General features: G+C 44.1%; 1 protein-coding gene across 1 annotated transcript in view; it reads left to right on the forward strand.

The window, feature by feature from the left end:
- LOC137528284 (pinopsin-like) overlaps positions 1–26,342 on the forward strand; it is a 92,825-nt gene that overhangs the window by 46,970 nt on the left and 19,513 nt on the right. The window contains exon 2 of the mRNA XM_068249575.1: positions 12,542–12,870. Coding sequence (XP_068105676.1) covers positions 12,542–12,870 — 329 coding nt within the window. The remainder of the gene's footprint in view (positions 1–12,541; positions 12,871–26,342) is intronic.

The raw sequence follows: 26,342 nt of genomic DNA on the forward strand, positions 1-26,342 counted from the left end.
CACATGTACATGCCTTTTGTTTTGTTATTGCAGCCGCAGTGCAGCCAGAAAAATAAGCCAGGCATGTACACACACCAGAAACATTATTATTCTTTTTGTTAGTGGCTTTAAAAACTCAGGAATCCACATGGAGTCGTGGACCCTGTTGGTGGTGGCGGAGAAGGCAGTCAAGCGGCCTGCGGGCAGAGATGCTGTGTGGGGACTGACTTAGACTTCGGGAAAGCAGTTGCACCGCGTGCAGGCAGAGATGCTGTGTGTGGGGACTGACTTAGTCTTCGAGCAGGCAGTAGCCCTCCGGGATCCATGCCTCATTCATTTTGATAAAGGTGAGGTACTGAACACTTTTTTGACCTAGGCGACTTCTCTTCTCACTGACAATGCCTCCAGCTGCGCTGAAGTTCCTTTCTAGGACGCTTGAGGCAGGGCAAGCCAGATGTTGGATGGCAAATTGTGACAGCTCTGGCCACAGGTTAAGCTTGCACACCCAGTAGTCCAGGGGTCCGGAGTGGGAGCCTTGGAAACGGCTACCACCACACATCCAAGGAAGGACCCAATGTGCTGTATAAGTAATGTGTGCTGCACAGAAGAAAAAAGGGGATGTGTGCTCAGACCAGTCAACTCCTGACTAAATACTGGCTGCCTCAAGTCATCTGACTAATAAAAATGGCAAAGCGTATGCAAATTGCATCCGCCCACCAGAATATGCAGGATCTACCTATCCACCTAACTTCCTGCAGGAGTTGGCCCACGCAAAATTCTGCATCTCAACAGGGGTGCCGCGTGTAGGCCTCCTTGTACCCCCAAGAAATGAAGGGCAGCGCAGACACCCCCACAAGGCATCCACTGCCCGGGAGCGCTGCAACTGCCCCCCATGGGAGGGGGGAGCGAGAGAGCATGGCCAGCACCCCCCAGACATGGCCTGTGTCCAGGGGGGACCACCCACGCTGCCCCCCCAAAGGATAGATTCCCTACCTTTGCGAATTTACTTACCTGTGGTGCCATTTGCATGGTTTGGGAGCGAACACACCAATGGTGAGGTGAGGGGGGGGCGGGGCGCAGACAAGCCCCCCAAGCGCTGCCACCGCTGGGCAAGCCCATCCGCACCCCGCCCCCCCCCCCCCCACAACACCCCGCGAAGGAAGAAACGCAATTGTGTGCTGCACAGAAGAAAAAAGGGGATGTGTGCTCAGACCAGTCAACTCCTGACTAAATACTGGCTGCCTCAAGTCATCTGACTAATTAAAATGGCAAAGCGTATGCAAATTGCATCCGCCCACCAGAATATGCAGGATCTACCTATCCACCTAACTTCCTGCAGGAGTTGGCCCACGCAAAATTCTGCATCTCAACAGGGGTGCCGCGTGTAGGCCTCCTTGTACCCCCAAGAAATGAAGGGCAGCGCAGACACCCCCACAAGGCATCCACTGCCCGGGAGCGCTGCAACTGCCCCCCATGGGAGGGGGGAGCGAGAGAGCATGGCCAGCACCCCCCAGACATGGCCTGTGTCCAGGGGGGACCACCCACGCTGCCCCCCCAAAGGATAGATTCCCTACCTTTGCGAATTTACTTACCTGTGGTGCCATTTGCATGGTTTGGGAGCGAACACACCAACGGTGAGGTGAGGGTGGGCGGGGCGCAGACAAGCCCCCCAAGCGCTGCCACCGCTGGGCAAGCCCATCCGCACCCTGCCCCCCCCCCCCCCCCCCCACAACACCCCGCGAAGGAAGAAACACAATTGTGTGCTGCACAGAAGAAAAAAGGGATGTGTGCTCAGACCAGTCAACTCCTGACTAAATACTGGCTGCCTCAAGTCATCTGACTAATTAAAATGGCAAAGCGTATGCAAATTGCATCCGCCCACCAGAATATGCAGGATCTACCTATCCACCTAACTTCCTGCAGGAGTTGGCCCACGCAAAATTCTGCATCTCAACAGGGGTGCCGCGTGTAGGCCTCCTTGTACCCCCAAGAAATGAAGGGCATCGCAGACACCCCCACAAGGCATCCACTGCCCGGGAGCGCTGCAACTGCCCCCCATGGGAGGGGGGAGCGAGAGAGCATGGCCAGCTGTATAAGTAATGTACCTGTCACACAGGTGCACTGAAAGGTATGCAGTGACTGCTGGTGGTATGATACAATGTGACACAGGTGCACTGAAAAGGTATGCAGTGACTGCTGGTGGTATGATACAATGTGCAGTCACACAGGTGCACTGAAAAGGTATGCAGTGACTGCTGGTGGTATGATACAATGTGACACAGGTGCACTGAAAATGTATGCAGTGAATGCTGGTGGTATGATAAAATGTGCAGTCACACAGGTGCACTAAAAAGGTAAGCAGTGACTGCTAGTGGTATGATACAATGATACAATGTGACACAAGTTCACTGAAAAGGTATGCAATGACTGCTGGTGGTATGATACAATGTGCAGTCACACAGGTGCACTGAAAAAGTATGCAGTGACTGCTGGTGGTATGATACATTGTGACACAGGTGCACTGAAAAGGTATGCAATGACTGCTGGTGGTATGATACAATGTGACACAGGTGCACTGAAAAGGTATGCAGTGACTGCTGGTGGTATGATACAATGTGGAGTCACACAGGTGCACTGAAAATGTATGCAGTGACTGCTGGTGGTATGATACAATGTGACACAGGTGCACTGAAAAGGTATGCAGTGACTGCTGGTGGTATGATACAATGTGCAGTCACACAGGTGCACTGAAAAGGTATGCAGAGACTGCTGGTGGTATGATACAATGTGCAGTTACACAGGTGCACTGAAAAGGTATGCAGTGAATGCTGGTGGTATGATACAATTTGCAGTCACACAGGTGCACTGAAAAGGTATGCAGAGACTGCTGGTGGTATGATACAATGTGCAGTCACACAGGTGCACTGAAAAGGTATGCAGTGAATGCTGGTGGTATGATACAATGTGACACAGGTGCACTGAAACGGTATGCAGTGACTGCTGGTGGTAAGATACAATGTGCAGTCACACAGGTGCAGTGAAAGGGTGTGCTGAATGTGCTGAGCCTGGTACATTATAGCAATTAGCAAGGGCCAGCTGCGACAGACAGGGCTGTATATGCAGTGTCAGTGAGCCACACACACAAAAAAAAACCACACATCACAAGAACATTGGCTCTCAAAAGAGCTGCTTTGGTAGTGCTTTTCACCAACAAATATCAGCAAGGAGCAAGCTAACAAGAGCCTAACTAACCTTTCCCTATCTCTGCAGCAACCTCTCTCCCTTCTCTCACTAAAACAGCAGCACACAAAGTGAGAACATGGCCGACGCTGCTGCCTTTTATAGGGGGGGGGGGGCTCCAGGAGGTAGTGCAGCCTGATTGGCTGTCATGTGTCTGCTGACTGTGATGTAGAGGGTCCAAGTTTAGCCCATTGATGTAGTATAGGGGGCGAGTCAAACTCGCATAAAGTTCGCGTTTCGACGCAAACTCGCGTTTGAACCGTTCGGGCCATCTCTAATAGAGCCACACTCTCTCCCTTTTCCCATAACTCCCCAGCAAGCCTGTTTCCTCCTGTTTTTTTCCTTCTGGCAGAGGTCAACATACACATTCTCCACACACTAAAGTGCGGAGAAAAGACAAGAGGCAGACTGACAAAAGCTGCTGGGGGTGTGATGGTGGGAGAAACATGCAAATTTAGGACAGTCCCGTCCAAATCGGGACAGTTGTGAGGTATGACAAAACACATGTTGTAGCAGGTGTGAGGCCTTAGTATTTCATGATTTACCTTTTCCTTTTAGATTAATAAGCAAAAGTCTTTTCTTTCATTGAATATTCATAGCATTAAAAGTAAACTTTCATAACATTGTTAGACACACGATAATGTAACAGTCCGTCTGTCTACATGTTGGGTTGATGTGGCTCTTTAAAATGTAAAACTATAGGCTTGCTATACACCAGCGGCTCTGCATGTAAGCCTGGCTTCAGGGGCATAAATAGATAATTTGCATATTCAGCAGTGGTGCATTGTGGATAACCACACTTTAACACTTCAATCTTAACCACTTTACCCCCGCGCGTACGTATTTCTCCGCCCCTTTTTCCATCCTTTAAAAACCAGGGACGGAGAAACACGTACTTTCCGCGTTCCCGACGCTGCCCGCGCTCCCGCTCGTAAACACACCGCCCGCCGCTAGTAAAACCGCCGCCGCCCGCTCGCCCAGAGATCAATGAACGGGAAAATCCATTCCCGTTCATTGATCTAAGCCCCGCAATGATCAGCTGCTCTCCTATGGGCAGCGCGATCATTGTGAGAAAAAACTCACGTGTCCATGCTCATTATACTTCCTCCAAGCTTCCGGAAGGAAGCTTGGAGGTCGCATTAAAACAAAAAGTTACTGTGGCCATCTTGTGGCCAAATAGTAAACTACACCCTACACATTTTTCACATACAAATAAATGACTTTTACACATAAAATTAACTCATTACCTCCCACACTCCCCATTTTTTTTTTTTTTTGTAATTAAAAAAAAAATAAAAAATTTACAATTAAAAAAAATACATAAATAGTTACCTTAGGGACTCAACTTTTAAAATATTTATGTCAAGAGGGTATAACACTGTTACTTTATAAACTATGGGCTTGTAATTAGGGATGGACGCAAAACTGAAAAAAATGCACCTTTATTTCCAAATAAAATATTGGCGCCAAACATTGTGATAGGGACATAATTTAAATGGTTTTATAACCGGGACAAAAGGGCAAATACGTTTCATGGGTTTTAATTACAGTAGCATGCATTATTTAAAAACTATAATGGCCGAAAACTGAAAAATAATTATTTTTTTCCCCACATTTTTCCTATTTTCCCATTAAAACACATTTAGAAAAAAATAATTCTTGGCATAATGTCCCACCTAAAGAAAGCCTAATTGGTGGCGAAAAAAACAAGATATAGTTCATTTCATTGCGATAAGTAATAATAAAGTTATAGACGAATGAATGGAAGGAGCGCTGAAAGGTGAAAATTGCTCTGGTGCTCAGGGGGTAAAACCCCTCAGTGGTGAAGTGGTTAAATACCGCTAATCATTTCTGTTTTAAGAAGGCAAACCACACTAAGCATTGCTTTTCAGTAGGAGGGCTTATGAGGTCTCTTTTGGTCCCCTATACTTTCCTACTGGTTTTAGGTCACCCCAAGCTGCTTGGGTATTCTATGATAATGTAAATGATTCATTAGTTAACAGTGCTGAATTGAAGTTTTGGATTCCCTTTACATCATATCAGTTTGCCCATAAAATATGCTCATCTGTTCCTGAACTCTTAGGGCCCATTCGCACTGGGGTGATTTAAGGGCGCTTTCTGGTGATTCACGAATCACCGGCGATCGCTAGTGCTTTAAAAAGTGCTAGTGTAAGTAATAGTATATGGCAGTCATTTCACTGCAGCAATCATTGGCAATTTGCAGGAAAATAAAAACGCAGTGCATGCAGCACTTTTCTGAGATTTTAGAGTGATTCCTCTGACAGTGCGCATACATTAAATAATTAGCATGACCAGCATTGCCCATAGTAAGGCGAGTTCGCTAGGCCAACACGTCCTACAATGTGCATTACTCTGGAAATGCTCACATTACTTAGGTTAGGCTTGGAACCCACTACAAGTCGCAAATCGCTATTGCTAGCGATTTTAATTAGCATTTTGTAAGCGATTTCATGAGGGTTTCCCAACAATTTTCCTAGCGATTTTAAAAAGTGTAATCTTTTTGCCAGTGATTGTGATCGTCATTTGCAATTAGCGATTTTATCGTAATTACGAATTGTTTGTTCAATTGACTTTGTATAAGCATTGTTAATTACGCATAAATTTACGCGTTATTACGCAACGACTTTGGCAGTGAATAGCAAAGCCCCCATACAGGCTATTGCTACCAAAATTGCTACATGTGTTAAGGAGAATACAAGTCAAAAAGAATTTTTCAAAAAGACCTTTCAGTTTTTCAGAAAATTGATTTTAAACATGCAAAAAAATGTTTTTTAAATGTAAAAAATGAGTTTAAAAAACTTTTTTTGTATTTTTAAAATCTACTTTCTCAAAAGCTCCAAGGCCTTTTTGAAAAATTATTTTTTTGATGTGTACCCAGTATTCTCCTTAACATATGTAGCAATTGTGGTAGCGATAGATTATATGGTGCCTTTGCTATTCACTGCCAAAGTTGGCAAGAAATTACGCATAAATTACACATAAATTCATGTGTAATTACCAATGTTTACAATTACATACAAAATTATCCCCAAAACTTTGCATTACGATTACGATGCATAAATGTGAACTACGATGCGTAATAACGCATAGGCGTAATTTCTGCTCATCCCTAGTAGCGATTCATCAGCGATTTGTCAGTGCTTCAATACTTTATATTGAAGCGCAAATGCTCCCAAAATGCTGCATATCCTGCGATGATGGGCGCCTTTGGAATTTCTCTCCAGGCAGGAAAACCTGTGGCCAGATAGCATTTCCCCCACAGATCAAATGCAAATAATCTTCATCACAGCTTCCCGGACTATGCTGTGCTTGTTTGCAGCAGCTACTGCTGCGAGTACTGCCTTTCTGTGTCCCCGCCGCCTTGCACTGCTGTGATGTCACTCACCACTTCACAGCCACCCACGTAGCTCAGCGCTGGCTCTCCTCTCTATGTCTAGCTCCATGTCCCAAGCAGCTCCTCGCCGTTACTATCAGCAGGCATGCCGGGCAGGCAATCAGTGTAAATGCATGACAAATGCCAAGCCCGGCACCTGCTAATCCAAACTTCCGTGTGGGGGGTGGAGCTAAAAGTGGAAGAGAGGCAGAGCACATGTGCTCTGTCCCTATTGGTCCACTGGGTGGGGGATGCACAAAATGAAACTAAAGGACACCAGCATGAGATAAATGTGTATTAATGACCTAGTAGATGCAGTAGTGAGCAATGTTGCTATTTTTGCAGATGATACAAAATTGTGCAGAATCATCAACTCTCAGGAAGATAGTGTCATATTGCAACAGGATCTGGATAGGATGGCTATATGGGCACATACATGGCAGATGAAATTCAATGTTGACAAATGTAAGGTCATGCATGTTGGACGTACTAATGGTCTAGCACCATACAAAATAAATGGGATACAGTTGGGGACATCAAACTTGGAGAAGGACTTAGGAGTACTCATTGACAACAAGTTAAATAATCGTACTCAATGCCAAGCAGCTGCAGCTAAAGCTAACAAAATTTTGGGATGCATTAAAAGGGAAATAAAAACTCGAGATGCTAGCATAATATTGCCCCTGTTTAACTCTCTAGTAAGGCCACATCTGGAATATGGAATTCAGTTCTGGGCACCACATTACAAAAAAGATATTGCAGTTTTAGAGCAGGTGCAGAGACGAGCAACAAAATTGATGCGTGGGATGGAAGGTCTCACTTATCAAGAAAGGTTAGATAAACTGGGTTTATTTAGTCTAGAGAAAAGACGCCTTAGAGGGGATCTAATTAACATGTATAAATACATCAGAGGGCAATATAATACCTTGGCGGATGAGCTTTTTGTCCCTAGGCCTTCTCAAAGGACTAGAGGACATGATCTGCGCATGGAGGAAAAACGTTTTAGCCATTTATTTAGGAAAGAGTTCTTTACAGTTAGAGTGATTAAGATGTGGAATGCATTGCCACAGGAAGTCGTTATGGCAAACTCTATACCTGCATCTAAAGGGGGCTTAGATGCTTTCCTTGCGTTGAAAGACATCCATGGCTACAATTGCTAGGTAATGCCTAATGATGTTGATCCAGGGATTTTATCTGATTGCCATCTGGAGTCGGGAAGGAATTTTTCCCTTTAGGGGCTAATTGGACCATGCCTTGTGGGGGTTTTTTCGCCTTCCTCTGGATCAACAGGGATATGTGAGGGAGCAGGCCGGTGTTGTACTTTATACTGGTTGAACTCGATGGACGTATGTCTTTTTTCAACCAAAATAACTATGTAACTATGTGTACCAGGTTGACTGCAAGGTCCAGCTGCCGCACCCTGATGGCGGATGGAGCTCCAAGTGATGGCCCTGAGTACCTGTGCCTTTAAGCGCCCCTGCCTGGGATTGCGATTTTGCTAATCGCTACTGTGGAGTTTGTTACATTTATTTACATTGGCAGAGCGTTTCGGGAAATCGCTAGCAATTTAAAGCGCTCCCTAAATGCAAAAAACTTGCTATAGTGGGTTCCAGACCTAATGCGGGTTGTACTAGTTACACAATGCGCAATACACCACCAATGGTATTAACAGTAAAATTGTCGTGTGCTACCTGTGCACAGCAATCTTACCACAGCCTAGTGAATCAGGGCTCTCATTACAGTTAAACTGCAATTATATGATGTATACCAAGTCTTCACAGTATACCTTTATTGGGCTGGCATCTAATGCTGCTAGAAGGATGTGTATTAAAGAGGAACGCCAGTAAAAATAATGTAATAAAAAAGGGCTTCATTTTTACATTAATTATGTATTTAGTCAGTGTTTGGCCGTTGCAAAATATTTCCTCTCCCTGATTTACATTCTGGCATTTATCACATGGTGACATTTTTACTGCTGGCAGGTGATGTCAGTGGAAGGAGATGCTGCTTGCTTTCTTGGCAATTGGAAACAGCTGTAAACAGCTATTTCCCACAATGCAATGAGGTTCACATTCAGGGAACTGTCAGGACCATGGTCCTGACATCACACTGTGGGAGGGGTTTCACCACAATATTAGCCATACAGACCCCCCCTGATGATCCGTTTGAGAAAAGGAAAATATTTCTCATGGGAAAGTGGGTATCAGCTACTGATTGGGATGAAGTTCAGTTCTTGGTTACGGTTTCTCTTTAAGCTCTACAAGTGCCTTGCATTATTTTGAGTTTAATTTCTCTGTCATTTTTTTTTACAAGGGACTGAAGTACATCTTCGCACGGGGCTAATCAGATTTCAAAAGCTAATGACTGATTAGCTGAGAGCATCATTAATGACTCAGCTTTTAGATTTTTAATTATCATTTTTTTTAATGAAATTAATGCTGTGGAACGATGTGGTACAACCCATTATGGTCCCTACAGAGCAAAACGAAATCACTGAAAGTCAGAATTCATGTTCATAAGTAAAGCCTTTGCAATCCTGGTGAAGTGAAGATAATGTATTTTAGGAATGGTCAATGAGACGTAAATATTTTTGAGTAGATGCATCATTATGCAAGTTTTGTATGCTAATGTATGCAGCTTGCAGGTAGTAACATTTTAGGCAGAATTGCATATGCGGTTTCAATAGCACATAGTGGGGGCCAGAGACTGCTGATACGCAAGGGGTTCATATTTTTTGATTTCAGGTTTATTTCCCCGCGAAGGTAAATAAACACATATGAGGGCGATAGCAAATGTTAACCTGATGCTTCAGGAATCTGTCACTGTATGGGTAGCAGAATACAGGATTCACAGACATTAGATTAGATGAGAAAAGCATTGAGTGCAATGGAAATGCTTTTAAATGTCTACCTTGCTTCCAGAAGGTATCATCCAAAAGAGCAGGGATAGAAATCTACAGTATGTGCTACAATTTAATGTATCGATCTTCCAGTGACTATTTTCCACACACAGGCAATACATTGGAGATGAGAGAAGGCATAAGGGCCTGAATGCTATTCATTTTTTCTCCTGAGTTTTCTCCTAGGTGATATTTTTACAATTAGTACATAAAATGCCTTTTACATCCCAAGCAAGAAAAGAAATGCTCAAAATAATGTTGACAGTACTTTTTCACCTACTTTTTGGTGCTTCTTCCATTGCAAAGTGCTAAAAAGTTAATCTAAATTGTAGTTGAAAAATTATCTTCTAGGACAGTGATGGCTAACCTTGGCACTCCAGCTGTGACAAAACTACAAATCCCATCATGCCTCTGCCTCCCTGAGTTATGCTTAGAGCTGTCAAGAGTATTGCAATGCATCATGGGACTTGTAGTTCCACCACAGCTGGAGTGCCAAGGTTAGCCATCACTGTCCTAGGAGAAAAGTCAGGAGAAAAAAATGAATTGCAAATGGGCCAAGGTCTTAAATTCTGGACAAAGGAGAATGCAGAAGGCTAGTCCAGTTTTTAGGGATGGCTGATTGGCTGCAGTAAGAAAATAGCTTAAAGAGAACCTGAGGTGGGATTTAATTATGTTAGTGGGGCACAGAGGCTGGTTGTGCACACTAAGACCAGCCTCCGTTGCTCCATGGTGTGCCTCCAGGACCCCCCTGCGCGCCGATATACCCCCCGCAGTGCTAGCGACACACAGCGTGTCGCCAGCACAATGTTTACCTCTGCCTGTCTGTTAGCGCCGCTCCCCCGCCTCCTCCGTATCGGCGCTACCCGCCCGCGTCACTTCCCTCCACTCAGCGGGAGGGAAGGGACGCGGGCGCGTCGCACAACCAGCCTCTGTGCCCAACTAACATAATTAAATCCCACCTCGGGTTCTCTTTAAAGAGAATCTGTATTGTTAAAATCTCACAAAAGTAAACATACCAGTGCGTTAGGGGACATCTCCTATTACCCTCTGACACAATTTCGCCGCTCCTCGCCGCATTAAAAGTGGTTAAAAACAGTTTTTAAAAGTTTGTTTATAAACAAACAAAATGGCCACCAAAACAGGAAGTAGGTTGATGTACAGTATGTCCACACATAGAAAATACATTCATACACAAGCAGGCTGTATACAGCCTTCCTTTTGAATCTCAAGAGATTATTTGTGTGTTTCTTTCCCCCTGTTCTCATGCACTGAAGTTTCAGGCTGCTCGTTTCTTCCTGCAAACAGCTTTGCCCTTGTCTGTAATTCTTCAGTATGTGAAAGCCCAGCCAGCTCAGAGGACGATTTATCCAGCTTGTAAAAGATAAGAGAGAAGAGAGAAGCTGCACTAATCTAAATAATACACAGGCAGTGTGCAGAGAGGGGCCTGGAGGGAGGAGATGCATCACAGAACCACAACACTGAAGAACCTGGCAGCCTTCCAGACACAGGCTGACAAGTCTGACAAGAGAGAGATAAGTTGATTTATTACAGAGATGGTGATAGTAGAACGTGCTGCAGTAAGCCAGAACACATTAGAATAGCTTTTTGAACTTGTAGGATGATAAAAAACAGAATGCAATTTTTGTTACGGAGTCTCTTTAAGAAAAGTATAACAGTAATGTAATTTGGTATGTGTGTGTGTGTTAGGTGTGTGTGTGTGTGTGTGTGTGTGTTAGGTGTGTGTTAGGTGTGTGTGTGTGTGTGTTAGGTGTGTGTGTTAGGTGTGTGTGTGTGTGTGTGTGTGTGTGTGTGTGTGTGTGTGTGTGTGTTAGGTGTGTGTGTGTGTGTGTGTGTTAGGTGTGTGTGTGTGTGTGTGTGTGTGTGTGTGTGTGTGTGTGTGTGTGTGTGTGTGTGTGTGTGTGTGTGTTAGGTGTGTGTGTGTGTGTGTGTGTGTGTGTGTGTGTGTGTTAGGTGTGTGTGTGTGTGTGTGTGTGTGTGTGTGTTAGGTGTGTGTGTGTGTGTGTTAGGTGTGTGTGTGTGTGTGTGTGTGTGTGTGTGTGTGTGTGTGTGTGTAGGTGTGTAGGTGTGTAGGCTTCTGTGTGTACTCTGCTCTCTCCAGCCACAGCCAAAGAATGGACACAGTACTCACTTCAGCTTTTATCATAGACATCATAGGTTAAAGGGCAGAGTCACACTGAAGGTTGAAAGACGAAGAAAGCAGGATCTTTTGATGCTGACACAATAGGAAACCAGAAATAGAAAGATAAAAACAAGTTCCTTCAGAATCCTACTTTAATCAGTCAAAAGAAAGCACAGCGGTAAAGATTGTAAGCTCGCAAGGGCAGGGCTCTCTCACCTTTTTGTGTCTTCAAAATTGTAATTTATTTTGTACTTTGCAATCTGTTATATATTTTATTCATTGTGTTACATTTGTCACTAATTACTAGTTCTGTATTTAGTCCATATTTCGTGTATATCATTGTCTGTATTATTATATGTACCCCATGTTTTGTTTTTTCTTACTTTGTACGGTGCCACAGAATATGTTGGCGCTTTATAAATCAAAAAATAATAATAAACCTAACATTCAGCTTACCACTGCTGTAAAAAACAGAGCTGAGACAAGGTCCTCCAGCACCCAAGGCTGAGACACCAAAGTGCGCCCCCCATCCCTTCCACCCAGCCGTCACACACTGATTGCTATTAGACTAAGAGTCACCCCAGGGTACCTTAATTTCTAGTTATCTGGCTGGCAGTCACTGCTATGTAATTCCCTTTTCATATTTCGCTTTGCTTCAAACACAATAGGGGAATGATAGCTGAGTGAATTGTGTGCCCCCTCCTACACTGCGCCCTGAGACTGGAGCCTCTCTCGCCTCTGCCTCGGCCCTGGTAAAAAAAATAGTCCTTTAATTTTGTATGCCTCATATTTATTATACATTTCTAATTTGGTTGCCTGTTTATGAAATGTGTATTTAATGCATTCAAGGAATCTTGTTTCTTTTCTAACCTCCTAATCTGTGTTGCAGGTATTGTGTCCTTGGTTTCCCTGTCATTGTTATCCTATGAGCGATACCTTACAGTGTTAAAATGTACAAAAGCAGATGTGTCCAATTACAGAAAGGCCTGGCTGTGTATCATTGGATCGTGGTTCTACTCTTTGCTGTGGACAATGCCACCCCTGTTTGGCTGGAGCAGTTATGGTCTGGAAAGCTCTGGGACTACATGTTCTGTGGTATGGCACTCAAGGTCGCACAACAACATATCGTATATTGTGTGCCTCTTCCTGTTCTGTCTGGTCCTACCTCTGTTCCTAATGATATTTAGCTATGGGCACATTGTCAAAGTTATTCGAGGGGTAAGTTCAGTTTTATCATCCTACTGTTATTTGTAAACTTTTTACATACTGTGTTTCCCCTAAAATAAGCCCTCCCCCAAAAATAAGCCCTAGCTAAATGAGATGCTATATTATAGTGTGTATTGAGGTGTGCAGTCTCTGACTGCACCTCCCTTGTGGTTACGTTCCCATCCATTCGCCTACAATGGCTCCTGTATACTATTTAACCACTTTAGCCTTCAGTCGTTTTTCACCTTATGCATCGGAGCAATTCGCCATTCATTCGCCAATAACTTTATCACTAATTACCACAATTAATTGATCTATATCTTGTTTTTTCTGCCACTAATTAGGCTTTCTTTTGATGGGACATTTTTCCTAAGAATTATTTTTTTCTAAATGCATTTTAAACTGGAATATTAAGAAAAAATGAAAAAAAATCATTGTTTCTTATTTTGAAGCTATAATGGGCGAAAGCTAATACATGCTACCATAATTAAAACCTATGTATTTTATTTGCCCATTTGTCCTGGTTATTACATAATTTAAATTATGTCCCTATCATAATGTATGGCACCAATATTTTATTTGGAAATAAAAGGTGAATTTTTTCATTTTTGCGCCCATCACTATTTACAAGCTTATAATTTAAAAAAAAATATTCATAATATACCCTCTTCACATGCATATTAAAAAAAGTTCAGACCCTTAGGTAACTATTTATGTTTTTTGTTTTTGTATTTTTTTTTATTGTAATTTTTTTTCCATTAAACATTTTATTTGGGTAATTTTTGGTGTGGGAGGTAAGCAATTTATTTCATAATAAAATGTATATAGATGTAGTTTTACTATTTGGCCACAAGATGCCACAGGCAATTTTTTTTTTTAGTCCTGGAAGCGAGCACTTTCGCTTCCAGGAAGTATAAGGAGGACGGGAAACTTTTTCTTCTTCAGAAAGATTGCGGCTTCTCAAAGAAGCCATCGGTCTTTCTACCGGGGACTTAGATCAATGAATGGGAACTATGTTCCCATTCATTGATCTCCGGGCTAACGGCGGGTGGCAAGGGAGTGCACGGGCGATGGCGCGGGAGCGCACAACAGCGCGCAGCAGCAGCCTTTTGGAAATGACAGTCACGTCTAAAAGGCTAAAATGGTTAAGCTCGTCAGCGCATTGACCCAGTCTCTGTACAGGCTCTGTGACCGCGCTCCCCTGTCATAATCAATGTGTGCCGGGGACACATCTGCGCGCATGCACACATTGATTATGACAGAGGAGAGCGCAGTCACGGAGCATGTGCAGAGACTTATTGTTCCTCCCACAGCAAGCTTATCACTGTAGCCAACAACAACAAAAATTCTCACAATCCAGCTGTTCATGCAGTTAGGCAAAGGCACCCAAACAAGGTAAAAAAAAAACCAGGGGACATATAGGGACCTATGTTGCATATGTTTTTGGGACGTTAACTGTTTGTGATTTTTTCATTTTAGATGTTACATTCCCCTTTTCTGTCACTTACCTCACTTTTCCATATTTCATGACCCTAAATCATGACCTTGGCGACCTTATCTATTCATGACCATGTGACTAATATTTCATTCCTGTATTGATGATTGTTTGCAATTGAAGAGCATCTGATGGCAATCTTTATTCCTGTGTTATAAAGAAAAATGCTCAGAGCACTTATTTCTCCTTTTACGTGATGCATTTCTGTCACAGCGTTCATCACTAGGGCTTTTACATGGGCAGGGAGATGGACACAGCGCTTACTCTGGGGCTGTCTGTCACACAAAATGACTATGGAAGATATGTGTTTATCCTCAATCTTCTTGGGGTGTTTTGATGTAATCATTATGTGGCAAAGTCACAAAACAATCCAACAATCTTGTCAGTTTATAGAGAAAGTCTATTCCATAGCACAAGCAAGTGCAATTTCCTTAAAGGGAATACATAGACATATGACTATGGTAGAGACTAGACTGTGAGCCCCTCTGAGAGCGAGGTAGTGACAAGACAATATACTCTGTACAGCGCTACGTAATATGTCGGCACTATATAAATACTTAAATAAATAAATAAAAAAAGGGAATATAACAGAAGAATGTACAGTATAAATGCCTGTTACGTTAAATTTTAGCCAATCTTAACCCTACTCCTCTTTAGTATAAAGTCTATAAAAGTATTCACAGCTCCACAGATGCCTAAATAATAAACAAATTCTATAACCAGATTAAGATATTCTACAATATGAATCAGCGAACCACTGCATACAGAAATGTCTACAGTAGCCCCCTTGAACTCTACTGTGTAGTCACACCAGTTCCCTTATTTTCACTTTTTCAGTTGAATATTCCCAGACACCTCTGCAGCAGCCTCAAGCCTATGAAATGCTCCTAGGTGCCATTGCTGGTCCACTACCTAGTTGAGGCTACGTTCACAATGGGATATTGCATAGCACTGCAATGATAAGCCTATGGGACGTTCACAGTGCAACGTTAGCGTCACATTGTAATGTTTAGCGTTATGGTAATGCCCTGCTGCAGTGCGCTACCTCTAACGCATGCGACGATAACGCAGCGTTAATAGTAATGCATTACCACCTTTTTTTGCGTTGCGTTGTAATGCTGCATTGCGACTTTAATGAGGCATTACAATGCAATGACCCACTGTGAACAAACCCTAAATGTTTTCAGTTGACATTGTGGTAGTTTTTTTTCAATAAAGGCATAGTGAAATTTTATTTATTGATTATTATTGGATGAAAGCAATTATAGGGGATCCAGGGTGGAAAATGGTGTGAGGTCTCCCCAAAATTTCACGTCGTAAGCCCTAATCAAGTATGTAGCCTGGATGGCCGGGTAAAGGATGGAAAGCCAGCACATGTCCCCCATTTCCTGTAGCCACATCAGGATAAATGGGTGCTACCCTGCAAAAGAGGAATGGTAAGCTTTTTACCTCTTCCACCTTATCCAATGGTGAAGACAAAGGTCTCTATCCCAGCTTGGCGTGCCTCAGAAGTGGAAGTAGGGGTACCAGTGTGGAGACTTATGGCGTAATCTGAAAACCTACATAAATAAAAAGGGATCCACTAGATATCCTCACCCTTCCAAGAAGAATAAGTATATGGTAACATTAGTAAAAGAACAAAAAAAAAAAACATCACCTTGGAAATCCTGAACTGGAAGAAGGAGATAAAAATATTAGTAATGTTCCAGACCATAATTCTGGTCATATCATGATCATATTATAGTTACTGTATTCAATCTACAATGAGTTCCCCTGATGTCAAACATATTGGCCCTCATTCAGTTTCACAAGTTTTCTGCTAGGAGATCATCTTTCATCTTCTGTTTAAAATAACATTTATTTCTACACTGCAATTGAAAAAGTTAAAAATTACATGACAACCTCCTGTCAAAATTTATAGCATTCATTTTTTCTTGCTTGCTGGTGGCTTAACCACTTGCCGACCGCACGCTTATACCGTGCGTCGGCAAAGTGGCAGCTGCAGGACCAGCGACGCAGTACTGCGTCGCCGGCTGCAGCCTGATTAACGAGCGATCGCGCGGCTGTAGCCGCGCGATCGCTACGTCACACTCTTCGGCCCCCATGTGACTTCAGCCCGCCGGCCAATCAGCAGCGCCGGCGGGCTGTAAACATTCAAATTGCCCAATAGAATGAGTATAATACAGTTTGTTTACGTAACAAACTGTATTATACTGCCTGCCTCCCGCTGGTGGTCACACTTAGCGATCGACCACCAGCGAGGAGAGCAGGCACAGTAAGAGTGCACACACACACACTTTAGGAGCCCCACAGACCCCCCGATCACCCGCAGCACCCATCAGACACCCCCCTGTACCCCCCTGCAGCCCGCAGATCAGACCTAACCACCCCCCATATCACCCATCAATAAATCCCTGTCACCACCTGTCACTTCTATCCATCAGAGCAGACCCCCAACTACCCCTTAGGGGTATCTGATCACCCCCACACCTCCAGATCTCCCCCCGACCCCCCCCCCCCCCCTCTGTATACTGAACCTATCTATCTCCCCTGCATCTGTCTATCTCCCCAGTGATCAGCTGCCAATCACCTATCAGTCACCTGTCAATCATCCCTTGTCACCACCTGTCACTGCCCCCCATTAGATCAGACCCCCAACTGCCCCTTAGGGGTATCTGATCACCCCCCACCCCTTCAGATCTCCCCCCCCCCCCCGTATACTGCATCTATCTTCCCTGTAATTGCCCGCTGATCAGCTGTCAATCACCTATCCGTCACCTGTCAATCATCCCTTGTCACCACCTGCCACTGCCCCCCATCAGATCAGACCCCCAACTGCCCATTAGGGGCTTCTGATCACCCACCCACCCTTTCAGATCCCTCCGAGACACCCCCCCCCCCTGATCACATCAGCAGTCCATTGTTTACATCTGTTTTTCCCTGTAAACACCCACTTATCACCCGTCAATAACCCATCTATCACCACCTGTCACTCCTATCCATCAGATTAGACCCCCAACTACCCCTTAGGGGTATCTGATCACCCCCCACCCCTTCCGATCCTCCCCACACCGTCCTAGTTCATTGATTGCGTATATTCTCCCCCCTGCCATTGTGTATCTTATCTCCTGTCTGTAAGGCTTGATTGTGCTTTGTTTGGCTACAATTGTCTCAATTGCACTGTGATTGGCATCGATTGTCGTGTGATTGGCTTCGATTGTCACGTAATTGGGCTTCGATTGTCGCGTGATTGGCTTCAATTGTCCGTAATTGGTTTTGATTGTGCCAATTGCCCACTGATTGGCTGTTTTGCCCTGTGATTAGTATCGATTGTCGTGTGATTGGCTTCAATTGTCACGTAATTGGTTTTTGATTGTCACGTTATTGGATTCAATTGGTCCGTGATTGGCTTTGATTGCGCCGATTGCTGTAATTGTGTTGTAATTGTCTCGTGATTGTTTTTGATTATTTGTGATTGCTCTCTGATCCCCAACCCCCCCCCCCCCCCCCCCCTCACCATCACCATCACTATCACTGTCCTAGTGATCTAAAAAAATTTTTAGTATCACTAGTGGTAACAAACAGTTAGGCCAGTTATCTAAGCAAAAGGGTTGTTAGTGTCAGTTAGTGCTCAGCCCACTGCACCACAGTCACTAATTAGCGTCATCACTGTCGCTAATCAGCATTGGTACTATATAGTATCTGTAAGTGATTATTAGTGATCACAGTCAGATCTATATTAGGGTCTCTAGGATCCACAAAAAAACGCAGTGTTTGCCCGATCAGACCTGATCGTTCGCCTGCACTGCGTTCAGCCCGCCCCACCGCAGTGACAGAAATTTCTTTTTTCTGATCACTGCAAAAAACACTGTACACAAGCTGTGGCACTGTAAACATCAGTTTTGATTTTTTTTATCTAAACTCAGTGACCACAGCTTTCTACCTCTCAAGTACTCCCTTTCGCTAGGTAGGTGCTCTTTTCCTGGGTAGTCTCAGAGGAATACCTCCTAAATTTAGCAGGCCACCATGGCAAAAAAGAGGTTTTCCAATGAAGACATCTACAGGTACATGGACCAGTCGGATGAGGATGATTGGGTCGACTTATTCGACGAATCTTCGGGTTCAGAGTACGATCCTGTAGACAGCAGTGGCTCTCAGACCGATAGTTCCGATGACGAGGTTGAGGTCCCGGCTAGAGCCAGGCGTACCACACCCCATGTCACTGGACTGCAGGTGGCGGAAGATCAGTCTCAAGGGCAGCAGAGTGGCGCTGATCTGATTTTTCTTGGTGAGGCATGCACCAGCAGCGCAGCATCTCCTGGGCCTATCAACACCAGTACTTCCGCAGAAGACCCTGATGAAGTGGCGGACACCATCCTGGAAGTAGAAACTGGTTCGGTGGTACGTGAATTAAGATCCGATCCGCAGCCACCAAGTAGACGGGCCCGTACTCCCATTGGTTTTCCAGAGGTGCTGGCAAACCCTGATTGGCATTCCCCTGATCCCGCCGCACCCATACTGCCCCCTTTCACCGCCCAGTCTGGAGTCCAGGTGGAGACATTTGAACTAGGATCGGCCCTAGACTTTTTTGAACTGTTCCTCACCCAGGATCTCCTTGACTTAATTGTGGCTGAGACCAACCTATATGCCACACAATTTATAACCGCCCATCCGAAAAGCTGCCACGCCCAGCCTTTTCAATGGAAACCACTCCAAGTTTCCGAACTTAAAATTTTTTTGGGCCTTCTCCTCAACATGGGTATTACTAAAAAAAATGTATTGCGCTCTTATTGGTCTACACGCCAAATACATAACATGCCCGTGTTCTCTGCTGCCATGTCCAGGACGCGATTTGAGATCATCCTGCGCTTCCTGCATTTCAATGACAACGACACCTGTCATGAAAGAGACCACCCAGCTTATGACCGGCTCCACAAAATTCGGCCCCTCATAGACCACCTGTCATCCACATTTGCAGATGCTTATACCCCTGAACAGAACATCTGTGTAGATGAGTCCCTCGTACATTTTACCGGGCGCCTTGGCATCAAACAGTACATCCCAAGCAAGCGCGCCCGGTATGGGGTGAAACTGTATAAGCTCTGTGATAGGGCCACAGGCTATACATCTCGTTTTAGGGTCTATGAGGGAAAAGACTCAAAATTGGAGCCGGTCGGATGTCCTGACTACCTGGGGAGCAGTGGAAAGATTGTGTGGGACTTGGTGTCACCCTTGTTCCAGAAGGGGTACCATCTTTATGTGGACAACTTTTACACAAGTGTGGCCCTCTTTCAGCACTTAAAGTTAGAAGGAATCCGATGCTGTGGCACCGTGCGGCCTAGTCGCCGGGGCTTCCCCCAACAGCTCGTTAACACCAGACTTCAACGGGGGGAGAGGGCCGCCTTGTGTACCGATGACTTGCTCTCGGTGAAATGGAAGGACAAGAGGGACGTTTACCTTCTGTCTACCATTCACACAGACACGACAGTACAAATTACACGGGCAACAGAGGTCATTGAAAAGCCCCTCGCCGTCCACAGCTATAATGCCAACATGGGAGGGGTGGACTTCAATGACCAGATGTTAGGGCCCTATTTAATTTCCCGGAAAACCAGACGCTGGTATAAGAAAGTGTCTGTGTATTTAATTCAATTGGCGATGTACAACAGCTTTGTTCTCTACAGTAAGGCTGGGAGAACTGGATCTTTCCTTCAATTCCAGGAAGACATTGTTTCGGCACTCCTCTATCCAGAAGGTGACAGAGCCCAACCCCCAAATGCAACTAGCCGGCTGCATGGAAGGCATTACGCCTACCCGATTCCCAGTACCCCAACTCAACGCAACCCCAGAAAAAGATGTCGTGTCTGCAGCAAGGCTGGAATAAGGCATGACACCCCCGTTTACTGTCCCCGCTGTCCTGACCAGCCTGGCCTATGCCTAGGGGAGTGTTATGAGAGGTACCATGAGAAGGCACACTTTTAGAACCTAGGGAACTACAGACACAGCAGTAGGCACACAAGGGTCTCTCAGTGCTATTTCACACTGGCGCGATGCGTTAGGGCAAATTGCCTAGCAAAAGTCACACTTTGCGGTCCCCCCCTACGCCGGAAGTGCTTGACTTAACGCTAGTGCATGCCTACGTTACTGCGTGGCTTCTGCGGCAATTTGGGTCGGCCCGGAAGTCATGTTAGTCTACGGCGACGCAGTTAATTACTAGGCCGAATGCTACTCTTGTGGTATTCCCTGAAGATCTATTTTGGGCGAGACGGTGCGGCGGGCTCGACCGACCGGATAGGCCAGTATGCAGTGTGAACCCAAACATCAGGTTTTGAGAGATCCAAATACACTGGCCTGCCAGAAACCTCTCCTTTCACTTGGGACAGAATGCATAATGTACTTCGCCACATATCTGTGCGATTTGCACTTTGCACATTGACCCATGGGGGAGGAGAAGTTTATCCTCAGCTCGCAGGTAAAAAAAAACAAAAAAAAAAAAAACAGGTAAGCAAAAAAGTTAATATTTGGTTACCAATGTTATTGTTTGGTTTGAACATATTTAATAAAGTTTAAAAAGTTAATGTTATTGAAGCGCTTTGCTGCTTGCTTGCTTTTTTTTTTTTTTTTTTTTTTTTTCTTCTCTCTTTTTTTCCAACCGACCAATCAGCTGCAGCACTGATGATGCATCCTGACAGAAGCATTGCGCTTCTGTCAGGTTACACAAAATCGGTGCATGCAGCGCTGTAGGACGAGATTTCTCCTCCACAGTAAAAAAGATACGTTTGCCGAGGCATATGGGCCAAGGTGTGGTGTTGGGGATTCATATGCTTTGGCAAGCACTTTGTATCAAAAAAGAACTCAAGCAATGATTTCTCCATTCACATCGATCAATGTGGATGAATAAATCAGGATTGCCTGGGCATACGAGCTGGTGGGTTTGGATTTTTGGGGTGGCAGCTCCTATGTCCAGGCGGACGCCTTCCCCTCCTTTTTGTTTTGTTTTTTTTCGTTTTTCTTCTCTCTTTTTTCTATCCAGACCGACCGACCGACCGACCAATCAGCTGCAGCACTGATGGTGCATCCTGACAGAAGCATTGCGCTTCTGTCAGGTTACACAAAATCGGTGCATGCAGCGCTGTAGGACGAGATTTCTCCTCCACAGTAAAAAAGATACGTTTGCCGAGGCATATGGGCCAAGGTGTGGTGTTGGGGATTCATATGCTTTGGCAAGCACTTTGTATCAAAAAAGAACTCAAGCAATGATTTCTCCATTCACATCGATCAATGTGGATGAATAAATCAGGATTGCCTGGGCATACGAGCTGGTGGGTTTGGATTTTTGGGGTGGCAGCTCCTATGTCCAGGCGGACGCCTTCCCCTCCTTTTTGTTTTGTTTTTTTCGTTTTTCTTCTCTCTTTTTTCTATCCAGACCGACCGACCGACCGACCGACCAATCAGCTGCAGCACTGATGGTGCATCCTGACAGAAGCATTGCGCTTCTGTCAGGTTACACAAAATCGGTGCATGCAGCGCTGTAGGACGAGATTTCTCCTCCACAGTAAAAAAGATACGTTTGCCGAGGCATATGGGCCAAGGTGTGGTGTTGGGGTTCATATGCTTTGGCAAGCACTTTGTATCAAAAAAGAACTCAAGCAATGATTTCTCCATTCACATCGATCAATGTGGATGAATAAATCAGGATTGCCTGGGCATACGAGCTGGTGGGTTTGGATTTTTGGGGTGGCAGCTCCTATGTCTCTCTTTCTTTTCTTTTTGTTTCACATTTTTTGGCAGATATTTGTTCATCCACATTGATCGATGCGAATGAAGGGATGTTTGCCATTCATTTTTCCTTTCAGCCCAGAATGCACTACCTGTATGCCCAATATAAGGAGTATAGCAGAAATACTGGCCATACATGTAATGATTGCAGAGGCCCTAAAATGCCAGGACAGACCCCACAAATGACCCCATTTTGGAAAGAGGACACCCCAAAGTATTCCGTGAGGTGCATGGTGAGTTCATAGAAGATTTTGTTTTTTGTCACAAGTTAGCATAAATTGTTGTTTTTTGTTTTTTTTCACAAAGTATCCTTTTCTGCTAACTTGTGACAAAAAAGAATTTTTTTTATAAACTCACCATGCCCCTCATGGAATACTTTGTGGTGTCTTATTTTTAAAATGGGGTCATTTGTGGGGTTTGTTAACTGTCCTGTCATGTGGGGGGGGGGGCTAAATTGTGAGCACCCCTGTAAAGCCCAAAGGTAGTCATTGCACGTTGGGCCCCTTAGCGCAGTTAGGCTGCAAAAAAGTGCCACACGTGCTATCGCCGTACCCGGGAGAAGTAGACCAATGTGTTTTAGGGTGTATTTTTACACATACCCATGATGGGTAGAAGAAATCACTCTGTAAATGACAATTTTTTGATTTTTTTTACACACATTTGTCCATTTACAGAGATATTTCTCCCACCCAATATGGGTATGTGTAAAAATACACCCCAAAACACATTGTACTACTTCTCCCGAGTACGGCAATACCACATGTGTGGCCCTTTTTTGCACCCTAACTGCGCTAAGGGGCCCAGAGTCCAATGAGTACCGTTAGCATTTCACAGGTCATTTTGAGAAATTTGGTTTCAAGACTACTCCTCACGGTTTAGGGCCCCTAAAATGCCAGAGCAGTATAGGAACCCCACAAATGACCCCATTTTAGAAAGAAGACACCCCAAGGTACTCAATTAGGAGTATGGTGAGTTCATAGAAGATTTTACTTTTTGTCACAAGTTAGCGGAAAATGATTGTTAATGGGTTTTTTTACCAAGTGTCATTTTCCGCTAACTTGTGACAAAAAATAAAATCTTCTATGAACTCACCATACTCCTAACGGAATACCTTGGGATGTCCTCTTTGTAAAATGGGGTCATTTGTGGGGTTCCTATACTGCTCTGGCATTTTAGGGGCCCTAAACCGTGAGGAGTAGTCTTGAAACCAAATTTCTCAAAATGACCTGTGAAATGGTAACGGTACTCATTGGACTCTGGGCCCCTTAGCGCAGTTAGGGTGCAAAAAAGTGCCACAAATGTGGTATCGCTGTACTCGGGAGAAGTAGTACAATGTGTTTTGGGGTGTATTTTTACACATACCCATATTGGGTGGGAGAAATATCTCTGTAAATGGACAATTGTGTGTAAAGAAATCAAAAAATTGTCATTTACAGAGATATTTCTCCCACCCAATATGGGTATGTGTAAAAATACACCCCAAAACACATTGTACTACTTCTCCCGAGTACGGCGATACCACATGTGTGGCACTTTTTTGCACCCTAACTGCGCTAAGGGGCCCAGAGTCCAATGAGTACCTTTAGCATTTCACAGGTCATTTTGAAACATTTGGTTTCAAGACTACTCCTCACGGTTTAGGGCCCCTAAAATGCCAGAGCAGTATAGGAACCCCACAAATGACCCCATTTTAGAAAGAAGACACCCCAAGGTACTCAATTAGGAGTATGGTGAGTTCATAGAAGATTTTACTTTTTGTCACAAGTTAGCGGAAAATGATTGTTAATGGGTTTTTTTACCAAGTGTCATTTTCCGCTAACTTGTGACAAAAAATAAAATCTTCTATGAACTCACCATACTCCTAACGGAATACCTTGGGATGTCCTCTTTGTAAAATGGGGTCATTTGTGGGGTTCCTATACTGCTCTGGCATTTTAGGGGCCCTAAACCGTGAGGAGTAGTCTTGAAACCAAACTTCTCAAAATGACCTGTGAAATGCTAACGGTACTCATTGGACTCTGGGCCCCTTAGCGCAGTTAGGATGCAAAAAAGTGCCACACATGTGGTACCGCCGTACTCAGGAGAAGTAGTATTATGTGTTTTGGGGTGTATTTTTACACATACCCATATTGGGTGGGAGAAATATCTCTGCAAATTGACAATTGTGTGTAAAGAAATCAAAAAATTGTCATTTACAGAGGTATTTCTCCCACCCAATATGGGTATGTGTAAAAATACACCCCAAAACACATTGTACTACTTCTCCCGAGTACGGCGATACCACATGTGTGGCACTTTTTTGCACCCTAACTGCGCTAAGGGGCCCAGAGTCCAATGAGTACCTTTAGCATTTCACAGGTCATTTTGAAACATTTGGTTTCAAGACTACTCCTCACGGTTTAGGGCCCCTAAAATGCCAGAGCAGTATAGGAACCCCACAAATGACCCCATTTTACAAAGAGGACATCCCAAGGTATTCCGTTAGGAGTATGGTGAGTTCATAGAAGATTTTATTTTTTGTCACAAGTTAGCGGAAAATGACACTTGGTAAAAAAAACCAATAACAATCATTTTCCGCTAACTTGTGACAAAAAGTAAAATCTTCTATGAACTCACCATACTCCTAATTGAGTACCTTGGGGTGTCTTCTTTCTAAAATGGGGTCATTTGTGGGGTTCCTATACTGCCCTGGCATTTTAGGGGCCCTAAACCGTGAGGAGTAGTCTTGAAACCAAATTTCTCAAAATGACCTGTGAAATGCTAACGGTACTCATTGGACTCTGGGCCCCTTAGCGCAGTTAGGATGCAAAAAAGTGCCACACATGTGGTACCGCCGTACTCAGGAGAAGTAGTATTATGTGTTTTGGGGTGTATTTTTACACATACCCATATTGGGTGGGAGAAATATCTCTGTAAATTGACAATTGTGTGTAAAGAAATCAAAAAATTGTCATTTACAGAGGTATTTCTCCCACCCAATATGGGTATGTGTAAAAATACACCCCAAAACACATTGTACTACTTCTCCCGAGTACGGCGATACCACATGTGTGGCACTTTTTTGCACCCTAACTGCGCTAAGGGGCCCAGAGTCCAATGAGTACCTTTAGCATTTCACAGGTCATTTTGAAACATTTGGTTTCAAGACTACTCCTCACGGTTTAGGGCCCCTAAAATGCCAGAGCAGTATAGGAACCCCACAAATGACCCCATTTTACAAAGAGGACATCCCAAGGTATTCCGTTAGGAGTATGGTGAGTTCATAGAAGATTTTATTTTTTGTCACAAGTTAGCGGAAAATGACACTTGGTAAAAAAAACCAATAACAATCATTTTCCGCTAACTTGTGACAAAAAGTAAAATCTTCTATGAACTCACCATACTCCTAATTGAGTACCTTGGGGTGTCTTCTTTCTAAAATGGGGTCATTTGTGGGGTTCCTATACTGCCCTGGCATTTTAGGGGCCCTAAACCGTGAGGAGTAGTCTTGAAACCAAATTTCTCAAAATGACCTGTGAAATGCTAACGGTACTCATTGGACTCTGGGCCCCTTAGCGCAGTTAGGATGCAAAAAAGTGCCACACATGTGGTACCGCCGTACTCAGGAGAAGTAGTATTATGTGTTTTGGGGTGTATTTTTACACATACCCATATTGGGTGGGAGAAATATCTCTGTAAATTGACAATTGTGTGTAAAGAAATCAAAAAATTGTCATTTACAGAGGTATTTCTCCCACCCAATATGGGTATGTGTAAAAATACACCCCAAAACACATTGTACTACTTCTCCCGAGTACGGCGATACCACATGTGTGGCACTTTTTTGCACCCTAACTGCGCTAAGGGGCCCAGAGTCCAATGAGTACCTTTAGCATTTCACAGGTCATTTTGAAACATTTGGTTTCAAGACTACTCCTCACGGTTTAGGGCCCCTAAAATGCCAGAGCAGTATAGGAACCCCACAAATGACCCCATTTTACAAAGAGGACATCCCAAGGTATTCCGTTAGGAGTATGGTGAGTTCATAGAAGATTTTATTTTTTGTCACAAGTTAGCGGAAAATGACACTTGGTAAAAAAAACCCAATAACAATCATTTTCCGCTAACTTGTGACAAAAAGTAAAATCTTCTATGAACTCACCATACTCCTAATTGAGTACCTTGGGGTGTCTTCTTTGTAAAATGGGGTCATTTGTGGGGTTCCTATACT

The sequence above is a fragment of the Hyperolius riggenbachi genome, chromosome 8, assembly GCF_040937935.1.
Source record: "Hyperolius riggenbachi isolate aHypRig1 chromosome 8, aHypRig1.pri, whole genome shotgun sequence".
Classification (NCBI taxonomy): domain Eukaryota; kingdom Metazoa; phylum Chordata; class Amphibia; order Anura; family Hyperoliidae; genus Hyperolius; species Hyperolius riggenbachi.